Raw genomic sequence first — 22,285 nt, 5'->3', positions numbered from 1 at the left:
TTTAGTGCCCTGACATGACCTAATTGACTTCCACAGAGACAGTCAGCCACCAATTAGATTAGACCCCATTAAGAAGGAGAACAGAGATGGTTCTTCTGGGCCCTTTTCAGCATTCTCAGCTTTGAATAAGATAGTGAGAAAAGGAATGTCATGGTCAAATAATGAGGACACTTAAGGCACTGGGTATAAATACCAGACGATGACTCACATCCAAGGCCAGTCAGACAGAACACGTTAGGGCTTGCTTAAGCAAAAGTGGAAAGACGCACACACACACACACACACACACACACACACACAGAGTATGTTCACATAAAGCTACCTCCTTTGGGATGAAGCAGTGAAACATCTGAGACAGACAGAAGACTTACACTCTGCTTTCCCCAAACGCATAGCAACAGGAGGGGTGGCTGCTGTTCTCAGAGTTTCAAAACAACACTTCCCAACAACAAGGGGAATGCTGTGATCATCAGTCAGCAGGCCTCTATCACATGCAAGCCTCAGGAACATAGCTCACACGCAAGACCTGCAGCAGCAAGAAATCCAACTGCTGCAAACCAAACTCTAAGTAGCTCAGAGACCAGCAGGTAACCACCCCCAACCCCCACTGTCATCAGCATCCCTCACATCCAATGCTGTATCAGGGATCTCTCTCAACTCCCACCTGTACTACCACTTCCTTCTGTGTGTTCCTTCTATCCCTAACTCACATACAATGTGTGTGTGTCATTCAAGTCTCACTCTGTTTAGTAGGTGTTACCAAAGTCATCTCCTCTTTTGAATTTGGAATTGGAAGGGGAAAGGTGAAAATGACCAATTATTGAATACAAAATTCTTGCTTGGCTCTTCCAGCAAAACCACTAAGGAAAGACTATTTTGTGCTTTGTGCTGAAGATGATGATGAAGATATAGAAGAACCTTTGTCCTCTAGAAGATTTTGGTCCAGCAAGCCAGACACAGGGCAGCCAAAGTACCATAGATTTCTACTGGAAAATCAGAACTCCAGCATTCCAAAGAGGGAGAGATGACTTCCACCAGGAGCAGACTGAGATGATGCCCTTGCAGTTGAGAGCTAGGGCTTGAAGGTTAAGCCCAACTGGAAGGGGCAGAGATGAGGAGAGAAAAGCCAAGGCACTCAAAAAACATCAGGATGGGGAATTTGGAAGCCAGAGTTTCCCCAGTGTGTTGGGGGACAGAGAGGAAACTATCCTGCCTGAAAACCTGGGTCCTAGAAGGAATGCTGCAAGTAAGACTAAAGCCAAATGGAGAATGGTCCATACACGAAGCTAAATCAGTTCAGGCTCTATTTTACAGGTAGCAGGGAACCATTAAATAACTTTAAGAGGGGGAGGGGAATGATCAAAGGGAGGGAAACCACTAGGGAGGTCACTACAGTAGTATAGTTGTTCCAGAAGGAGGATTCGTCCTGCCTGTCCCAGCTCTTGCAAGATCCTCCTTCAAAGCTGCCCTCTGTTTGAGCTCAGTGTTTCAGAGCTCATTACTATGCATCTCTTTCAAGCTGGGTGAGAAATGAATGACATTTCTTATTCTGAATAAGATTCCTAATGTTGTACTGAAGTTGGGTCAGGGATTGGAGTAGAAGTAAAAAGTCGAAGCTTCATTCACCCAGATCTTCCAGTTTAGAAGGAAGGCACTATGATACATCATTTCTATTCCTGTAATAGCATTGGGTGGCTTGGCCCCTGTGGTCACTGGTGTCTTGTAAGATCCCAACAGCAAAGTGGGGGCAGAGAGAGAGGGAGAGGGAGACAGAGAGAGAGGCAGGAAAGAACTGCCAACATAGGGCAAAACCTGATTGTCAAGTGCTTTTCTGGGGCCTGTTCCAGATCACTGTCACTTACAGGCTTAGACTAGAGCTCAGCCCTAAATTAGGACTCTAGCCTAGAAGCCAAGATGGGAGGTGGAAGGGCCCCACCTGGGTCTTAGCAGTGGGAATTAACTCTCCCTGATCCTTAATTCTTTTGGCTTTTATTAGTGGCTGGAAGGGGAGAGGGATGTAACCTGAACCCTAATGCAGCTGAGAAGGGCTAAGAGCCAAAAAAACCCTCCTTAAGCAGATACAGTATGTGCAGGGCCTGGGCAGGTTTCAGAACACTGCACATTTCTCCAGCCAAAGGCACAGGAAAATATGAAAAAATTACATATTTAACCCTTTACATCCAGAGGGGGAGAGTATCATCTTCTTACTAGGACTCATGCCGCAGAAAGAAGTTAGCAAGCTGGCTCTTGTAAAAGCCAGAGCACTCAGATAGCCTTTTTCAGAAAAATACCTCCAACAGCTAGATACTCAAGTCAACTTCAAATATAAATTATAAGCTATTTCACCTAGACAGAAGAGTTAGGTAAAGGAACCCAGGTGCCCATTGGCCCTTAGCCGGAAGTGAGTTCCTTCTACAAGGAAGGAGGGAGGGAGGGAGTGAACAGATCAGGTTCCGCAGCACAGGCATCTTTACAACATTCTGACTTTTAGTTCTTCACCATGCAGAAAAGCGGGTAACACTACACAAAAGTAATGGATCTAGAAAGAACATCTCAGAAATATGGGGGCAGAAGACAGATGGGTAGGCCCACCTGCACACAAAATTAACTTTTCCTGATAACTTCATTGAAGTATAACATGGCATCAGCGCTAAGGTTTGGGTCAGATAATCACTCCAAATTTGCAGAAGTCTCTTAATAATAAAGTGGCATTTTCTAGCCAGATTTGCAGTAAATGAGTTTTTGAAGCAACACTCCATTTCCTCCTTATTTTTTAAAAGATTTTATTTATTTATTTGTCAGAGAGAGAGAGAGCCAGCAAACACATAATCAGTGGGAGCGGCAGGCAGAGGGAGAAGCAGACTCCCTGCAGAGCAGGGATCCCGATGAGGGACTCAATCTGAGGACCTTGGGATCATGACCTGAGCCAAAGGCAGACCCTTAACCAACTGAGCCACTCGGGTATCCCTGTCTTCCTTATTTTAACATAAGAATCAGGATGAAATATGGTAAGGATGCCACTGAAGGCAGTCTAATCATATTTGCAAGCCTAACAATGCTTGTTCAAAGGTCACATTTAAAGATCAATACACTGTAGAAATATTAAGAATGATAATATTCATAGGTAAATAATACTACTCTATGCAGAATATAAAACTGCTGACAACAAAAATGCAATCCAGACTTGAAACTCCAGCGGTCTGAGGTTTGCTTTACTCTGCCTCCATGTTCTGTTTTTCATATAGAGAAAACAATCCTTAAACATCTTGGCAAAAGTCAACTGATGTTTTTTAACTGCCTCAAACCTTTTAACATTTCAAGCTTCATGTCTGAAGTTTGGCATTTTGACAGTTTCATCTATTTTTTGTCTGTTTGATTTGTGGACATTCCCATCACTTGAAAAGTCCCAAGTTAGACGGAACTTCGGCCAGTAACACCCCAGGTGACCAAGCATCCCGGCAGATTGGAGGAGATAAGACAAAGCCACCACCAGAAAAGCCCATTAAATAACAATGCAGGCCTGTTCCAATGTCTGTTGGAGAAGGGGCTTGTCTGGCAATTAATTAATTTCCAGAACAATCAGCAGATTGGTAAATTGTCTATGTTAACCATCATGTTCCTAAAATAATGATTTGCTGTTTCAAATGATCAGGGGCCTTAAATAAACAAATCCTTTTTTTTTTTCTCCAAACAGTCCATGGAACTTCTTAACTGGCCAGGCCTATTGATGACTGAGTCTCAGAAGACCCCAAAATGAATGAAAACTGGTTGGCCTTCCTAATCCCCATCACCACTTTGAAACTTTTAGCTTAGTTATACTGGATTCATCTCTGACCCCACCTCTCTTTCATTTCTTCAGATCCAAGTGGTGTGTATTACCACTAACCTCTGGCAACTTGCTAGTGTATAACAACAGCACATTACTAAGATGGCTGATGGCCTTGAAATGCCCCTCTGTATGGTTCAGTTTTGATTTCTTCAAGTGAGTGCTTGGGTGGCTGGTCCTCTGCCAGGTACTTTACCTTTAAGACATTAACTCTGATCCTCCAAAAACAAAAACAACAAAAAAAAATCTATTCTATAACCCAGTTTTCTGGGTTCTTCAGAAGAGTTGGCTCAAGTCCATTCATCTTTACATTCCACCAATCTGCAACAGTCAAGCAGATCCCCACTGACTCATTTATCTCACCACACAAACAGTATGACATTGGGCAAGTTAACTAACCTGACTATGCCTCGTTTTTCTCATCTCTAGAATGGTATTGATAAGAGTTCCTAAGTGTTAAATTGGAAAGCCACTGTCTGGCCCGGGGTATGCACCATGGAAGTATTTGTTAGAAAACAAATAAAAATGACCTTTATGGAGCTCTGTGCTGGTTTCATAGGCTGCAGGAAGACTAGTTTAGTTCCTAGAACAAACAGTCAATAAATTTAATGAATGAATGAATAGGCAAATAAATGACCAAACACACACCCTGTACTTGGGTAGCTAATGCTATTAGTTCACCGTGGGGTGAGAAAACTGACCTCAGTCTCCTGTGTCTTTAGGACATGCAGCAGTGTCTTTAGCATACTAACTTGGATGAATGCCTTTCTTTCTTCCTAACCTACCTAAATTCTACCTATCTCTCAAGGCCTAGCCCCAATTCTTCTTCCTTCTTCCGTAAAGCTCCCTGACCACATCAGTTCCCAGTGAAATCTCTTTCCACTAAATAAATTTTGTTCTTAGATCCTATCCCATTCACCACTTAAAGGTTTTTGTTTCCTGAGCTTGCAATAATGGTTCTCCTCAACAAAACTGTCACTTCCAGGGAACAGGTCTTCTGTGGTGGCTATCTCTTGTATTCTCTAGTTTAGAGTTAGACACTTTACAAAGTACTAACAAATATGTGTTGATTGGTTAGCTGATTGATTGATTGATTGATTGGAGGCTTAGCTGAGAGCTCTTAGGTAGGAGCCAAACAAGGTTTAGCATAGACTTTCAAATTGTTGGCTGTTTAGACATTAGCCAGAAATCAGGTCTGGTCTTCCATCTTCTGGCAGCAGAAGACATCCCATTAAAGGTGTCCTGCCACTTTGCATCTTCCCAAAGATTCCACAGCTGCATACAATTCTTTTTTTAAGTTCAAAATTCTCTTAAGAGAATTTTTGTTTAATATGAGACACCTGTGGAATGCTTTTTCTTAAATCACATACGCATCTAGTGTTTATATGAGATAAAGGATAAAATCCATCTCCCTCCCTCTTGGAAAGAAAAAGTGTGCGTATTATCATTTTCATTTTGCAAAAGAGGAAATTGAGACGCAGGAGGAAATGACTCACCCAAGAACACAACAAGTGAGTGACAAAGCGAAGGCTGAACTCCAGGGCTTCTGAATACAAGACTGTACCCCTTACCCTGATTTGAGATTTAAAACAAAACAAAACAGAATCCTTCCTTTCAGACTTATCCCTGAGGGGCATGTACTGGTAATGTTGGTTTTGGTACAAAATTATATTTCTCTCATTTCTTTCTCCCTCTCTTTCTGTCTACCTCTCTCCTCCACCCCCACTCATTTTTCTCTTTCTTTTCTATTTAATTTCTCTATTTCATTTCTTTTCCCAACCCCCAGCCTCATATTCTTATCCAGTTCTTTTTTTTCTTTCTCTTTCATTCATTCATCTATGTAAACACGGTATTATGGAAAGAATCTGGGATTTGGAGTCAGACAGATATAAATCTCAATGCCAGATTTCTACTTCTGGTATGTCTTAGACTCTATTATTTCACTTCCCCGAGCCTCAGTCCCCTCATCTGCACAGTAAAGACATCAGTATCTACCCCAAAGAGTTACTGCAGAAATTAAATGGGAAAACATGTAAAACACCTAGAAGCAGCAGGATTTGTGACACAGCGCATCTATTACCTCTCCCAGTACTCCATTTCTAGGCCTCGACTTCCCTTTGAGTTCAAGAGGTTGCTGAGATCCTACCAAACTACAGGGCCTTCACCCTGTGAGGCACATGTATACCAGTGGAGTTTCCAGGGTCTCCCCTTGTCCACTTTGCAGCCTCTTGTCTTGATACTCCTTGGCTGCAAACTCAAACTCATGCAGAGCTCCAAACTCTCAGTCAAGCCCTCCAAAGAACATGAAAATCAAGACCTTGTTACTCACCCCTGAGGCTCCAACATGTCATCACTCATCCTCTCAGTCAGAGAAGATGCCATCAAATGCTGCCTACCTGCAGTAGTTTTCATGGGAGCTTTTACTTAACATCAAACACAAGAAAAAAGAAATGGAAAACAGCAAGGCATCTCAACAAAGACAAGGCTTTAGCTTGTCATCTTCTCATAAGCAAAGATGGGGCTGCAGCCATGAGATTCTAACCCCTTTCCAGAATAACTAGTTGAACCAGCTTTACTCCCAGGTCTACCTTGTATCACCCCCAACCCCCAACCCCAAAAGAAAAAAAAAAATCCATTTCTGATGGACCGTGAAAGGCAGTATAGAAGAACCATTCAAAAGATACCTGCCAGAGGCTCAGGAAGAGAGCCGAGCATACAGCTGGGATTCTGCTGAGTAGCACGAGGGTGGGGGCCAGAAGACACCACAAAGGGTCTGTCCATCACTGGGCTTAACCCTTGATCTTGTCAAATGAGTCCCACTTCTCACATTCCTCACAGATGTAACATTAAAATCTTGAGTGAAAGTTAACAGACCATGCCTCATGCCATCCCTAAAAACATACCAGGAAACAGCCACTTCTGGGAAGATAGGAAGTAGTAGTGTGGAGAAATGCCATGCACTGTAACGATTGCCTGCTGTCGGTTGCCATGCACACTTCCACAGCCCAGACCAGGCAAGGATCCTGGAGCCCTTCACAACCCTTCAACAAAACAGACGCTTGCCCCACAGAGAGTCTGAGAAGAAACAGGAGGGTACAGAGAGGTGAAACAGCATAGCAAGATTACTCTGCAAGTGGATGAAAAAGTATCAGGAAGGCAGCAAAGGGCCCGTCCTCTTCTGCAACAGGATAGAGAGAGACACAGGGTGAGAATCTATCCCTCTGATCCAGCTATCAATTTGCTAAGTGTCTTCAAACTTTATCAACCTTAACTCTATGAGCTTCTCTTACCCCCATTCATCCCCCACCAGAAGCATGGCTGAGCCAAGATGGAAAAAGTTGGTGTAGCAGACTAGAAGGGCCCTCTGTGACCAAAGGAGAAAAAAGGTTGGGTTTTGGAGAGAGGGCAGAGAAGCCAATGAATGAACAAAGAGGCAATGGCACTTGAATGAGCCAGTCCAAAATGTAGGCCTCAAGCAACTGGTGCTGATGGGCGGGGACTGGGAAGCAAAGACTGGACAGGAAAGAAGGGCAGCCTGGATGCCCGGAAAATGTGTCTGCTGCTACTAGGCAGTGCTCATTCTGTGACCCAGTACAGTCATAGACCTGTGCTGAATGAGGAGGGAGTGGAGGTGAAGTCAAAGGGGAGGGGCTAGTCACTTTGAGAAACCAAGTCATCTTGATCTTTGTAAGTTTGGTGCCCAACCAGTATGGCTATGAGCCCAAGTAAACATGCCAATGTGATGTGAGGAAGAACGGATCATCCCTTGCAAAATTAATGCCTAAGACAATCTTTCCACTTGGCCTGTTTACACTGGATGTGGCAAAGGGGTGTAAGGAGATGAAACTCTACCCCATCCCAGTCACTGGAATATAATCTTTAGCCAGGAAAAGGAAAGATCTCAACTTATTCATTAGTGACTTAGTTGAAGTCTGTCTGAAGAGAATTTTTCAGGAGAGCACCAGGAGACAAAAATCTGGCTGCATGGAAATTGAGTGAAAGTGATCTAGGTATCAACATAAGCAATCACTGTTTGAAAGGTAACTGGTAAGCCTGGGGCTCAATTTTGGAGAAAAATTGAACCATATATACACTGTGCACACACACCGCATCTGAGCATCAGGAATAGGAACACACTGATAGGAGTAGAAACCCACAGCCCACCCAGGTCTGTGTAACAGAGATTGTGGAGCACTTGCCCCTAACTTATGAATAAATTGTTCTCCAAGAAAACCCTTTTTGTGAATAAACAGCTTGGAGCTTTGGATAGTTTCCTATAGGCAGAATATTGGAATAGAGCTTAATCCTCATTATTATGGAAGGTTGAGAGGCCTGGAGAAGAGAAAGTGGAAGGCTAGGAAACGTGCCTTTCTGACACAGTGTTTTTGACAGTGGCTAAATTCACAGCAGTTCTGGAGAGGCCAATTTAAAGATTTTATTTATTTATTTGTCAGAGGACAGAGAGAGAGAAGGGAGAAGCAAGGGTAATGGCAGGCAGAGGGGAATGCAGGCTCCCCTCTGAGCAAGAAGCCCAATGCGGGGCTCGATCCCAGGACCCTGGGATCATGACCTGAGCTGAAGGCAGAGGCTTAACCCACTGAGCCACCCAGGTGCCCCTGGAGAGGCTTGTTTAATGCATGGGTATGACTGATGAAATTATATTGATAATAAAGTCCCAGATCAGGGCTTTAGGAGCAAGAAAAAAATATTTGCCCAACTTAGGTGTCAAACTGGTAGATGTGAGGGGCCTGCAGAGACAAGGCTGTGGGTGCAAGGCCTCCAGCAGCAGTGACTCTTACAGGTATTCCAGGTATAGACAGAAGATCTCAGAACCCAGGGCTGGCAGCAACAGCAGGAGTTTTGCACTCCATGCCAGTGGTGATGTGCAGGGAGATGAATATCTATCAAGGGGTTGGGACATAGACCACTGTATCTAAATTCCTCCATAAGGGCTCTGTAAGTTGGAGACTATGTCACACAGTCAGCATCTTCAATCTTGGAGACACCGATTTTTCTCAGAAGGAGAAAATTCAGGGCAGAGAGGTTACTCCTACAAATTCCAAGCCAAAAGCTGATAAAAAATAAAATAAATCTGATCTTCTAAAGTTCTGATTTTGACACTCTTCATTAAACTCTACTTCTTCTATGATACAACTTCCTTCTCTGTAACTTTTTATATAAACATGTATGTTCCTTGAGGTCAGAGCTTGTATCTTCTCTCATCTTGCTTAGAACACTTCTCTCAACACTATCCTGGGCTAGGCATGGGGCTGGGGCAACTCTAAAGAAACAATAAGAGATGAAATATGTCCCTCCCAAATCTGTTACATGGCTGTCTCAGATGTCTAGGTAAAGGTCTTTGGCAGGTAAGGCTTAGCAGCAACAAAGTACTCCCACTAAAAGGTTCTGCTTGACACAGGATCTTTGTATGGCATGGATATACCAGAAAGAGCCACAGTGATCTTCAGCTTTATTGTTTTGTTTGTTTGTTTGTTTTTTTAAGGATCCAACTCGACCTTGGTCAGACTCTTCTAACTTACTGTATTCAGCTGCAGGCTCCATAACTAAAGAAGAACAGGGACAGGCTGGAGTGCATCCAGAGTGGGAGGAGGAAAGGGGAGAGGAGGCTGGATCTCAGATGCCAGTAAGGAATAGCTGAAATTGCTAGGGCTCTTCAGCCTAAAAAGGTGAGACAAACGGACATAGTCTTGTGTCTTTGGACCCGAGACAAAGAGAAAGCATTCTTGTTTTGTGTGGTCCCAGAAGGTAGGACTAGGACCCCCTGGTAGAAGGTAGAGGGATGATGATTGCCACTCAGCATATGAAAAATTATCTACAGTCAACTGGCTAAGAAGAGAGTGAACTCCCCACATGAGCATAAGACAACAAACTCAGAGCTACTAGACTGAAGGCTAATGGACTGGTTAAGATTAAGTCCTGGAAACCCCCCAAAGGCCCTCTTGACTCTGAGAATCTGTGATTCTAGACCTCCTCCAAGAATAGCATCGGATTAGCAGCCCTGAGTCAAGGCTGTCCTTTGGTACTTGATGGGGGTGGGAAAATTATTCACTTTCCTCAGATGGGTTAGCATCTTTTCCACCGTAGTTATGAAGAAGCCTAACTATAAAAACTGTGATGGTCCTTCTAGATAAACCACTCCACAAACTCCAGTCTCAAGCCTGAGTCTCTTTTTTCTCTTAAAAAAGAAATTCCTGGGAGGGGTTTGGGGAGAGCAAAAGGGGAAATCATTTAAAAAAATTTTTTCAAGGGACAACGCTCAAATGTCTTCCAGCTGGAGTTGAATTATTTTCTTTGTCTGAGGTTTTGGAATGGGAAAATCCTCTAACAGGCTTGGCCTTTTTCACTTTAGGGAGCACATGTGTGGATCTCAATAGGGTACCAGGTGTATTATGACAGCCAGCAGGCCCCGAAATAGTGTGCCCCCAAAGCTCAGCCAAGGGTTACCAGATATACCACCTGTCCTTCTTGCTCTACCTCCCTCCAAACTTCTTTGTATCTTCCTGGAGGGATTCCTCCTCCAGGTCTCCAAATGCCTGCTACTCTCTGGGACAGTTGAGGTAATGAGACCCTAGATACCTTTGCTGATTCTAGAGGCAGATGAGGGGGGCACTAATGTAAGTACCTAGGCTGGACTAAGCTCCCAAGAAGCACACCCCATGAAGGTCCCTTTGTGAATGTCAAGCTCTGGTCTGGGGTGGGCCTTGCCTGTAACACAACTATGAAGGCTTCATAGGAACTACTGGTTCTCATATACCATTACCTCTGCAGCCAGCAAGAACTCTAACTTGCAAATTTACTGCCAGCCACAAGATGGCCTCAATCTGACTTAACCCAGGTCCTCTTGAAATTTCAACTGCCCCTTAGTGTGCTTCTTCTAGAAATAAGGTCATGGTGGGGATGGGGAGGAGGATGGGAGGGAACTAAAAACAATGTAAAGAGCGTGTCCTGCCATCTTCCTAGGCTAAAGATGGCAAACAGTATGAGAGTTTTCCCAATTCATTCTCACGTCATCTTTAATAATAAAGATGGGACAGGTATGCCCACACCCACTTAGCAAATAGGCATTTAGGTCTAGAGAGGGTAAAATGACATAGCAACAGCAATGCACAGCAAGTGGAGGAGGTGAAGTTTCCTTCTCCTCCAAGCTACTCTCTCATCCCACTCTACTTTGTTCTGGAGCAGTCCGGAACAAAGCCCCCACTTGCTTCACTGTGCCTACTTCACTTTTTTTTTTCCCCACTGAAAAATGGGCCAGGAATAAGGCAAATATGTAGGATAAGCCTGTCTTCTCCTCCCCAATTTTTCTCCTTCTCCTGGATCCCCACTGATCTCCACCCTCATTTTCACCCCACCCTCAGCCAACCTCAGACACATTTCCAAGGACTCACAATGAGTATAGAAACTTCATGCTATGGTCAGTAACTCTCTCTGTCTCTGTCCATCTGTCCATCTGTCTCTCTTTCTCTCTACCTCTCTCTCTCTCTCTCTCTCTCTCTCACACACACACACACACATCACAGAAGGATAAAATTTGAATATCCGAGTCCTCTGAGAAGCTCTATTTGATGCAGAATCATTGCTGCCAGAACCTTGGAAAGGTCACCCATCCCCATAGAATATCTTTTCCAGTACAGGGAGCCAACTTCATGGATGACTGTCTACACTGTAGAGGGGGACGCCTAGCTAACAAACCAGATAAATATGATTAGAAGAGAATCTCTACTTTATCCAAATATGATTCCTGGGCCAATGAGGTAGTATAAGATGCTAACCTAAGGAATTAATAACACCAAGTTCATGGGCCCAAGTCCCTTGTGGGTTATGTTTCTTTGGAAACATCACAATGTACAGGGAAATCATAAGCCATCCCTTAACACTTGGGATAATCAATAGCAGGTTTTTAAAAAAAAAAAATTCCTCTTTCTTTCTCACTGAATTGTGAGAAGACTACACCAGTCTCCTAAAACTTGGGCAGCTGAATTTCCTACATTTGAGGAACTCACAGGAGCCAGTAGGAATCAACCATTTCCCAACCTGATCATTTCCTGGTCCAAAGGTTCTCCCATGACAAATACGAGGTAGCCTTTTACATTCTCTGTAATCTTTCTCACTAATCACCCTTTCTCAAATCCATCCACTCCTGAGAGTGGCAAGCTATCTCTAAGCATGTACTCCACACCAGACCCCAACTGTTTTTTTTCATGACACCAAAGGAGGTCCTCCAGCATTTCCCACCATGATTCTTGCACCTTACCTCTTTCTCTGCCTGACCTGAGATCCTCACAGTGATTTGGAAGCACTAAAATAGTCCTTTCCTCCTCCTTGACTTCAGCAAGGAGTGTCTGTAATCCAGTTCCTCATCTACTGTGGAACCACAGGCTGGTGTGGACAGAGTCACTGGGAGAGCTGTCAAGACTAGATACACCCCTGAATGGTACTACCCCATGGCCCTTCACAAACTACAGTACTACCAGAAGAATCAAGAAACTCTCCAAGTGGTAGAAAATATGACGGACTTGGACCCTAGCCCTGATTCACTGTCACTCAGGGCATCACGGCCTCAATTTTTCCATCCATTTCTCCACAACCTTCCCTGACTGTCTCCCAGGGTGACTGGAAGAGGCTTATGAAATAAAGGATATGGAAACACCATATAAATAGTAACACTGTATGCAAATGGAACAAAGCCTCATCTTCATTCCACAACCCTTCTGAGAAGAAAAGGGCCAGAGCTAGCATCAAAGATTGCCAGCTGGGCTGTCAGTCTTATTTAAAGACCACCCACTTGAACCTTGTAATAGACATGAGGACACCTAAGCCCACAAAGGGCAAGTGATGCACTCAGGATCTCAAAGCTAATGAGTGGCAGAGCAGGGGCTAGAACCCAAGGTTCCAACCTGCCAATACAATTCTCTTTCTACGGCCTTCCATCCCATCTGCATGTGTGTGCAGACTGATGTTATTTTCGAGAAGAAAACTGTATTGTTCTGAAGCAAGAGGAAACAAAACTAAGTCAGAAAAATGAAAAAGGGACTAATAAACTATGCCACACAGTGTCTTAGCAAGAAAAAAATACAGGCAATCACTGCACTTAAAAAAAAATAGTATGGCCCCTTTACACAATGTTGGGGCTAACTAGGTTATATACAACTGGCTTTTAGTGCAAGGTGCCAGGCTGTTTGGGAGGAATAGGATAAATGATTTTACCCCCTGCATACCTAAATGTGTGTAATAATGAGTTTTCATATAATAGGGGTCAACTGTATGTTCAGCGGAAAGGGAATCATTAAAAGGCACCCTGCCTCTCAACACACGAGTCTCCTCCTCAACAGCTTGGCCAAGGAAACCCTCGTCTACCCTCAAATAATCCCCAGCCAGACCACAAATTGCTGGCTGCCCCATACTTAGTAACACCCCCTGCTATGCTCAGCTCGGGCTCACAAAACAATCCAGGGCCATAGCAGTAAGCACTCTCTGGGGCGCTTCTCAGCATGGCTCAGCCCCAGAGAGAGGTGAAAAATGACCTCTCCAAGATAGGCTGTCCAAGCAGACTGGAAATTCTGTGGATGGTGTAAGGAGAAAAAGAAAGGGAGGAACTGCCAGACCATGGACGAGTGCATAGCCCATTCTGACCTTGGTGGAAAGAGGGGAGAGAGGAGACTGATTAGAAGAAATTCCTGAAGGTCAGGATTCTCGCCTCCCCAAAATGGTTGTTTGAGAGTGTTGCTGTTTTCTTTGCCTTTTTTTTTTTTTTGAAAAAAAAAAAAAAGCTTATTAACTCCCTCCAGAGAATATTGAAGGGAGAGTGCCTTAAGAGGGGACGTGACAATGGGTGACAAAGGCATCTCAGGGTGCTTCCAAATACATGACCACTGTGGGGAAGGGAGAGCCGGATGAAGATAGGGGTTGGTTATTGGTGTTTCGGGAGGCCAAAGACCCCAGGTTTCCCCAACAGCTCCTCAAAGTTTTCCCTCAGGTACCTGAGACTGCTCAAGCTGACTGGTACACCCCGTGGCAATACTCCAGGGTTCCTAAGAGTGTGGGCCCCAAGGCCTGAAGGACCTCTCGATTACAAGTTAACTAGCACGTCCAGTACAAGGGGAGATGGCAGCACAGGTTACTGGGGCGTGTGGTAGGGCACTGGCCACCCCCTGATGAGATGTGACCTCCCTTACAAAGCCCAAAAAATAGTGACATTTGTTCCCTGCTGAGAAGCCACATATTTCTATCTCCAGCCCAAACCCACGTCTACAACCTCAACTGCAATTTGAGTGGGTTGGAAGGGGAAGAGTTTTTCAGATTTGAGCACTTAAGAGAAACAAAAACAAAACACACACAAAAAAACCGGGATGAAGTTCGACGAGTTCCTTCCCTTGGCAATCTGGCGTCTCAAGGTGAATGGCCCTACAAATCTCTCTTCCCGGTAACAGCCCCCGAGGCCCCCACAGCCCCACACCTCTACCGGGGATGGCTCCTTCGCGGGGAGGTGAGGGGGGGGTTCCTGGAGCACTCAGGAGAGCTCCTCTCCCCTGTCCTCCGCTGCAACTTGGCTTCCAGCAGATCACAACCTCCTAAAACAAACAAACCCTGGCGGCGGCGGCGGCGGCGGCGGCTCCAGCACAGCTGCGCTCCATGGCGCAAAAGTTTCCTCCACACTTCTCAATGTGCAGGAAATCTCGCCGGCGCTGAGGCAGGACTCCGGAGGGAGGGAAAGGCCGAGCCGAACCGGCAGGAGCAACGTCCGGCTGCTGAATGGATGTGCGCGCGTCCGGCCGTGGGAAGTGAGGCTGACGAAAGCCACCAGTGCCTCATCTCCGTTCCCACACCAGACCCTCGCCCTGCAACCTGCCCGGTTGGGACGACCCGCTGGTTGGCGGAGGGGCCAACGCTGCTAAGAGAGCTGCCAAGTGCCGCTGCCCGTCCCCCAGGGGCGCGGGAACTTCCAAGGAGAAACCCCCACCAGCCACCACTTCCTCCAGCTCAAACTGAGGGGAGCAACCGCCCCGACGTGGAGGAGCAAAAAACTGCCCCCAGAGCCTCCCGAGTGTGTGCGCACAGGGCTCTTAGCCCCGGGCCAGCAATGCTCCCACCCGTGCTCCCGCCACCCGTCAGGGGTGTCTGCGCCTGGGCTGGCGGCAAGACCCCTCTGTTCCGCTAATGCTCCACAGGAGGGCTTTCACTCCCAGCCCCACCGAGTTTCGAAGTTGATTTGAGGGCCGCGTACCGCGGCAGCCTGCGCACCCGCTAGTCCATTCAAAGTTGGGCACCGCTGGAATAGAGGCGCCAGTTCTTACCTTAGACACCGTGAGCGGTTCGCAGTGTTCCAGACCCCCCTTAAGGGTGAAGCCCCAGGGCGCCCCCCCTTGCAGCTGCACAGGGACGTACTGGAAGGACCCAGGCCGGTTCTCCATCCTCGGCTCGACTCAGGCGCTGCGGGGCTCCTTTTCCGCGGGGGCTACGTTGCCTCCGCCCCCAGCAGCTCCGCCACCATCGCCCTCCAGCGCTACGCCACCCCGCACCGCCCTGCTCCGCCTACTCTGCCGGCTGGAGACGCTCGGGCAGCGGGCGAGCGCGAGGAGGAAATGACACGGAGCTGGAGAAAGGGGGAGAGAGGGAGGGGGGAAAGGAGAAGGAAAAAAAAAGAAAAGAAAAGAAAGAAGGAGAGGCGGAGGGATAGCGCGTAATGGACAAGAAAACGGAGCAATGGGGAGGAGCAGTCAGTGGGACCTCGCCTATAGGATCGCTGGGGAGCGGGCGCGAGGCAAGGCCTCACATCAATTGTTACATTGTTTCATTCAAGCTGCTCCCCCCCACTTTGGTCCTCCTCCTTACGGCTGGGTTCTCCGCCCCTCCAGCCAGCGGAGGAGGGAGGTGAAAGTCGTTAGTGTGGATAGCCCGCGTGGCCAAGTGGGCTGAAACGCTGGCTTCCCGATTAGCGCGTTCATGTTTCTCTGAGTGCCTTTTTCTTCTGAAGGTCCCCAAACCGGGTCGTGGGAGGGTTATAAGGCTGCTAATTTGTGGACTTTGCCTAGAGGGATGGAAAGTGGAGTAAGCAGGCCAGCGAACACAGTGGGGCTGTGTGTTTAGGCTGCTCAGTGTGTATGCACTAGGTGTGTGGGGTCATTATGAAACATAGCCCCGAGCATAGTTTAAATAAAGAAACACTTTGAGGATGCCCCCTGCCCGGGCTTAGCCACACCCTGGCTCAGCGCTGGCGTCTGTGGGTAGCACTGTGCTTGTATATGTTCCAATCTGGAGTTTCTGGCACGGCCTTGCACTTGCCCCACTGAGATGACCAAGCCAGAAATCAGCAAACTGCTAGCAGACTAGTAGTATTGTTTCCACTTCTAAACAAACCTATAGGAAAGAGCCTCCATTGATAAGCTGGCCAATTAACAGTGTTGTGCCTTTTGGAAGAATCAGCTTTTAGACAGGATCCAGACATCTCTGCTCATCTGTTCATGCTCCAGGCTGTAGTTTTTGAGCTACAAAATTAGCTACATTTAGAACAGACCAAACGCGCGCGCACACACACACACACACACACACACACACAGTAATTGTCTCAAAAAGTGAACCTGTTATTAAATCTTATGCTGATTTCTAAGTCTTGACCCAGACAAGTTCCCTACTCTCCCTGAGGTATTGTCTCTAGAGCCACGTGCAGGCAGTACATTTTTCAAAGGGCCTCACTCTAGCAGGGAAAGTTTTGACAACTCCGTTGTGACTCAAGGGGCTCTTCCACTGCCTCTTGCCTGTTCTATCTCTTGCGCTCTTCCTGGAGAGCTTGTTCCTCATCACCAAAGGACACACTGTGGCTCCCTGCCTTCTACAGTCGGCTTTCTGTGGACAAGGTTCCCACTCTTTACTACTCTTCCCTCACCTGTCAGACTCTTCCCCTTGCCTGCTGTGTACCCTGGCAGGCCGATGAAACTTCTCTCATGGGCCTCCTTCCCTCCCTCCCCCAATCTTTCCTTCTCAGCCTTCTAAACTGTCTGCATGATATGATGCTGACCTAACTTTTCTTTAATAAAACTGCAATTTGGATGTTTATGGCCTCCCTTTTTAAAGTCCTTAGAGATGATTCACAGAGGAAACCACCTTCAATATTTTAGACTTCTAGCCTACAAAAACCATTTCGATCATGGTCACTGTTTTGCATTTCCTCTCCTAGAAAGCAGAAAACTTGAGAAAATGGCATCTCAATTTCTTGACTCTTAGTTTTTTGTCAAACTATGACATTCATTTACTCGATCCCATCTTGAAACTGATTTTTTTTTCCTTTTTGTGATAAGACTGTAATCTTCATGATTATTGCTTGGTGGAACTCAGCATGTTTCAGTCTTAACATATTGAAATCTGCAAATCTCAGTTCACAGAATAGGTAGTCATCACTCAAGGTCTACTTAGAATTATGTGTCTAGACTAGAGGAAGAAGTGTGGAAGAAGGAGACACATATATGAGTCCTGGCCTTGTCACTAACTAGATGGGTGACCTTGGGCAAATCACTGAACTATTTTTAGTTTCATTTTCTTCTTTTATAAACTTCAGCTAGTAAACCCTAAATTATCCACCTCCCGGGCCTGTTGAAGGCTAAAATGAAATAATACATATGAAAACACTATGTCTTCTTGCACACTTCATTTTATCCTTTTTACTAATTACTGAATAAATTACCTGGCCCCTGGTGCAAAGAGCACATAAATAGACATTCTGAACATCAGATGACTAGACAGTGTTGCTTCTTTACTGATAAAAATCACTGCTAGTAGCAGGGATGTTATTCTTCCTTCCAGTTAGTGGGAACATAATTATGTGGTAGAAAGGGTACTGGGTAGAATTTGAGATGCCTAGTTTCTAAGCTGGTTCTGCTGTTAAATTGCTGTGTGAAAGTAAAAGGATCACACCCCATCTCTGTAAATTGAAGGGATTGAGCTACTTGGTTTCTTAAGTTTCTCTGCAGTTGACAAATTCTGTGACTATGTCCCAGCAAAGGGTTAAAAAGAGCATATGTGCAAACAAAGACTTGATGGTGGAGATGAAACAAGTGAAAATAAGTCGATGGAGAAGAATCCAGAGATGTTTTTCTGTGTGTGGCTGTGTGTGCGCACATGGTGTGTCCAACTAACAGATAATGAATGCACTCTAACGTATGTTAAATTGCCTGTGGAAAAAAAGGTGGAAAGTCCAGTAGGCAGGCAAAAATAGGAAACTGCATTATAAGAGAAGGGTGGTGATTGATAATACACATTTGGGTTATAGCTGAAGCCATTTGGAGTGGATAATCTCACCCAGGGGTAGCACAGTGATAAGAAAAGGGGGATTTCGATGGAATCTTGGATTATGCTAATATTTAAAAGTCAAGAAGGATCACAAAGGATCTATAAAGGAGCAGACAGAAGAGGTGGGCAAAAGGCCAATCATCAGAAACAGGGAGAGAAATTAAAAACAAGTTGTTTACTTCCTCCTTATTAAAAAAAATCCTCACAAGTCTTTTCTTCATTAGAAATCTATTGACCAGTTTATCTTTTTGGAAGGAAAAAGACTAAAATAGCAGTCCTTCCCTGAACTTTTTTTTTTAACTTCCTTAGCTCCATCTTTTGTAAACTCAAATTTGAATACAATTTCCCTCATAAGAAGTGCCTCTAAATCCTTTCTGAACTAAGGATTCTTTTGAGCTTCTGGTGAAATCTATGCATTCCCTCCCTTAAAGAGCTACACATCATCATGCAATGTTATATTCAGTTTGGGCTGAGACTTATAGACCATAGCTTCAGAAACCTTGCTCTAATAAAATATAAATTTTTTTATTGTGGTAAAAAAAAAAAAACCACATTACATGAAATCTACCCTCTTAACAAATTTTATTTATTTATTTATTTTCTCTTAACAAATTTGTTAAGTGTTCAGTATGGTATTGCTAAGTAAACTGCACATGTTGTACAGTGAATCTCTAGAACATTTCCATCTTGCATGACTGAAACTTTATACCCACTGATCAGCAACACCCATTTCCACCTCTCCCCAAGCCCCTGGCAACCACCATTCCACTTTCTTTTTCTTTCTTTTTTTTTCTTTTTTTTTTTTTTACTTTTACAAACTGTTTATTTTCCATCAACTTTATTCCCATTTTGTTTGCCTTTGTGGAAGAGCAGCTTAAGACCACTCAGTGGTTGTTCCAACCCATTCAGTGGCTCGAGCAGTGGGGGCTGCAAACCAGTCTTCAGTGGCTGGCTTGGCGCTCCAGCCTTCAGAGGGAACTGCTGAGCAGACACAGAGGGCACCTGCGGGACTTCAGACCAGTCTGCAACTGCAGGTTGAGTAGCCGTGAACTGAGGAGCTGAAGCCATCCATTCACCCTGGAGTTCTTCCTTGGTCACTGCCTTTTCAGCACCGGCCTGCTCTTCCTTTTCAGTCTCTTCAGGATCTCTGTAGAAATAGAGATCAGGCATGACCTCCCACATGGTGTCACGCAGGCGCAGAACTTCCCTGGCCAGCATCCACCACAACAGACCCACAAAGCGAGCTCCCTTGTTGTTGCAAGGGATGACAATGTCCACATAGCGCAGAGGAGAGTCTGTGTTACACAGAGCAATGGTCGGCAGGTTAACATAAGACGCCTCTGTGAGAGGTTGGTGGTCAGCCGTGGGATCAGTAACCACCAGAAGTCTGGGCTCTCAGAAGGATGCATGGATCTGGTTAGAGAATGAATGGAGTGAAGCAGCCGGCAACTGGAGCGGCTCCAGTAGCAGCAGCAAATTTCAGCACAGCTCACCGGCCAGTATTCCTGGGCAATATGACACTAACATAAGCTGGGTTTTTCAATGGCAACAATGGCACGCGCTGCCAGCAGAAGCTTCTCCCAGGTTCTCCTCAGATTTATGGTGTAGATACCATCACTTTTCCTTCTGTAGATATCCTCTTCCATCTGGAAGTCAAGGTTGGTGCCACCTAAATGGGTTCATGCTGCAAGGAATTTGAGGACATCCTCTTCCTTCATTTGCAGGACATCAAGTGCTCCGGACATTGTGAAAGTTTCCTGTTAAGTTACGATGGGAATGCAAAACAACGCTGTATGGACCCTTCCCTAGGTAGCGTGGAAAGCCCATTCTACTTTCTACTTCTATGAATTTGACTACTTTAGATACCTCATATAAATGGAATCTTGCAGTATTTGTCCTTTTTTGATTAGCTTATTTCACTTAGCCTAATGTCCTCAAGGTTCCTCCATATTGTAGCTTATGACAGTATCTCCTTTCCTTTAAAAGGTTGAATAATATTCTATTATATGTAGAAACCACATTTTCTTTAGGCATTTATCAGTCAGTGGGCATTTAGGTTGTTTCCACCTTTTGCCTATTCTGACTAATGATTCAGTGAACACAGTAGTGCAAATATCTCAACATCCTCTCTTAAATTCTTTTGAATAAATACCCACATGTGGGATTGCTGGCTCATTTGGTAGTTCTGTTATTAATTTTTTCAAGACTGTTTTCCATAGTGGCTACCCATTTTTACATTCTCACCAGCCGTACACAAAGATTACAATTTCGTCACTTCTTTACCAACATTCATTGATAGAGATTTCTTTTTTTCAATAGTGTCCATCATAACAGGTGTGATGTGATATGCATTTCATTTCCCTGATGATTAGTGATATTGAACTTCTTTTCATATACTTGTTAGATATTTGTATGTGTTCTTTGGATAACCATCTATTCAAATCCTTTGCCCAATTTTTAGTCAAGTTTTGTTGTTGTTGTTGTTTTCTCTTGAGTTGCAGAAGTTCTTTATATATTTGGGATATTAAGCCCTTATAAGACATATGCATTGCAAATATTTTCTCTCATTCTGTAGGATACTTATTGTTTTGTTCTTTTTATTTGTTTATTTTGTAGTGCAGAAGCTTTTTATTTGATGTAATCTTCAATTGTTTACTTTTGCTTTCCTTTCCTATGTTTTTGGTGTCATATCCAAGAAATCATTACCAAGACCAATGTCATGAAGATTTTCTCCATGTTTTCTTCTAGGAATGTTTTGGTTTCAAGTCATACATTTAAGTCTTTCATTCATTTTGAGGTGATTTTTGTGGGTGGTATAAGATAGGGGTCCAAGTTTCATCCTTTTGCATATGGATATCCAATTTTCCCAACAGCATTTATTACAGAGACTATCTTTTCCACATTGTGCATTCTTGGTGCCCTTGTTAAAGATTAGTTGACCACATATGCTTGGATTTATTTTCTGGGGTTTCTATTCTATTCTGTTGATTTGTGTATCTATTTTTATGCCAGTATTACACTGTTTTGATTACTATAGCTTTGTAATACAGTTTGAAATTAGGAAATGTAATGCCTCCAGCTTTGCTCTTCTTTCTTAAGATTGTGTGAGCTATTCAAGGTCTTTTGTAGTTCCATACAAATTTTAGGGTTTTTTTCTCTTTCTGTGAAAAAATGTCATTGGAATTTTGATAGAGATTGTATTGAATCTATAGATTGGGTTATATAGACATGACATGTATTTATTTAAAGAGCTCACATATATAATTGAAATAATGTTTCAACAGAAAATGTAACAATATTCAGTCAGTGAGTTTAATTTGCCCTAGATTGGGAGAACAACTGCTAAATGGTAGGCATTCTACAAGGCACTTTCCATACAGTATTGGCAATGATTACAAAGACCCTGCAAAGTAGGTATTTTTAACTGTTTTCCAAATGAGAGTTGAGTGAGTTTCCAGCTAAGCCAGGAAGTGGTAAAACCAGGATTACAAGGCAAGGAGGCCAAAGAAGCATCCTGTGATAAGTTGATTAATCATGTCTCTGTTGTATTTTCCTCTTTTGCAAAGGAGGCAAGTGATTGAAGTCCTCCATTCTGCTCTCTTCATGTTCCTACTTGGGAGTACTTCGGCTGGAATAACTTATTTGGTCTGTTTCTTCACCCCTGGGGGAGTTAGAAATTCTGTCTAGCCAAGTGAGAAGAGTATGAAGAAGTTTATTATTACTGCCTATATATTCACTGTCCACCAATCCAGCTTTTAACAGTAAAAAACAGATATTTTTCATCTGTGCCTCTCTGTTTCCTGTGTTTCTGTTTTTTCTGAACTTGTTCTGAGTAGATGAAATAGGTGTTACTTCTACATAGTTTGTGTGTACTCTGTCCACTTATATATTCCATACTGTCTCTTGAATATCTATATGGGCCTATTTCTGTCTTTTAAAATCATTTATTTATTTATTTTTAATATTAATTTATTTATTTTCAGCATAACAGTATTCATTATTTTTTCACCACACCCAGTGCTCCATGCAATCCATGCTCTCTATAATACCCACCACCTGGTACCCCAACCCCCCACCCCCCGCCACTTCAAACCCCTCAGATTGTTTTTCAGAGTCCATAGTCTCTCATGATTCACCTCCCCTTCCAATTTACCC

General features: G+C 44.3%; 1 protein-coding gene and 1 pseudogene across 1 annotated transcript in view; both read right to left on the bottom strand.

Moving 5' to 3' along the window:
* Positions 1 to 15,392, bottom strand: part of SHROOM4 (shroom family member 4) — a 221,970-nt gene extending 206,578 nt beyond the window's left edge. The window contains exon 1 of the mRNA XM_044234583.1: positions 15,142 to 15,392. Within this exon, the coding sequence (XP_044090518.1) occupies positions 15,142 to 15,258 (117 nt within the window). The 5' untranslated portion in view covers positions 15,259 to 15,392. The remainder of the gene's footprint in view (positions 1 to 15,141) is intronic.
* Positions 15,393 to 18,971: 3,579 nt separating this feature from the next.
* On the bottom strand, positions 18,972 to 19,882 carry LOC122896753 (annotated as a pseudogene).
* Positions 19,883 to 22,285: the final 2,403 nt, after the last annotated feature.

The sequence above is a fragment of the Neovison vison genome, chromosome X, assembly GCF_020171115.1.
Source record: "Neovison vison isolate M4711 chromosome X, ASM_NN_V1, whole genome shotgun sequence".
In the NCBI taxonomy this organism is placed as follows: domain Eukaryota; kingdom Metazoa; phylum Chordata; class Mammalia; order Carnivora; family Mustelidae; genus Neogale; species Neogale vison.
Note: the sequence above shows the minus strand (reverse complement) of the source record. Positions and strands in the feature narration are given on the sequence as shown.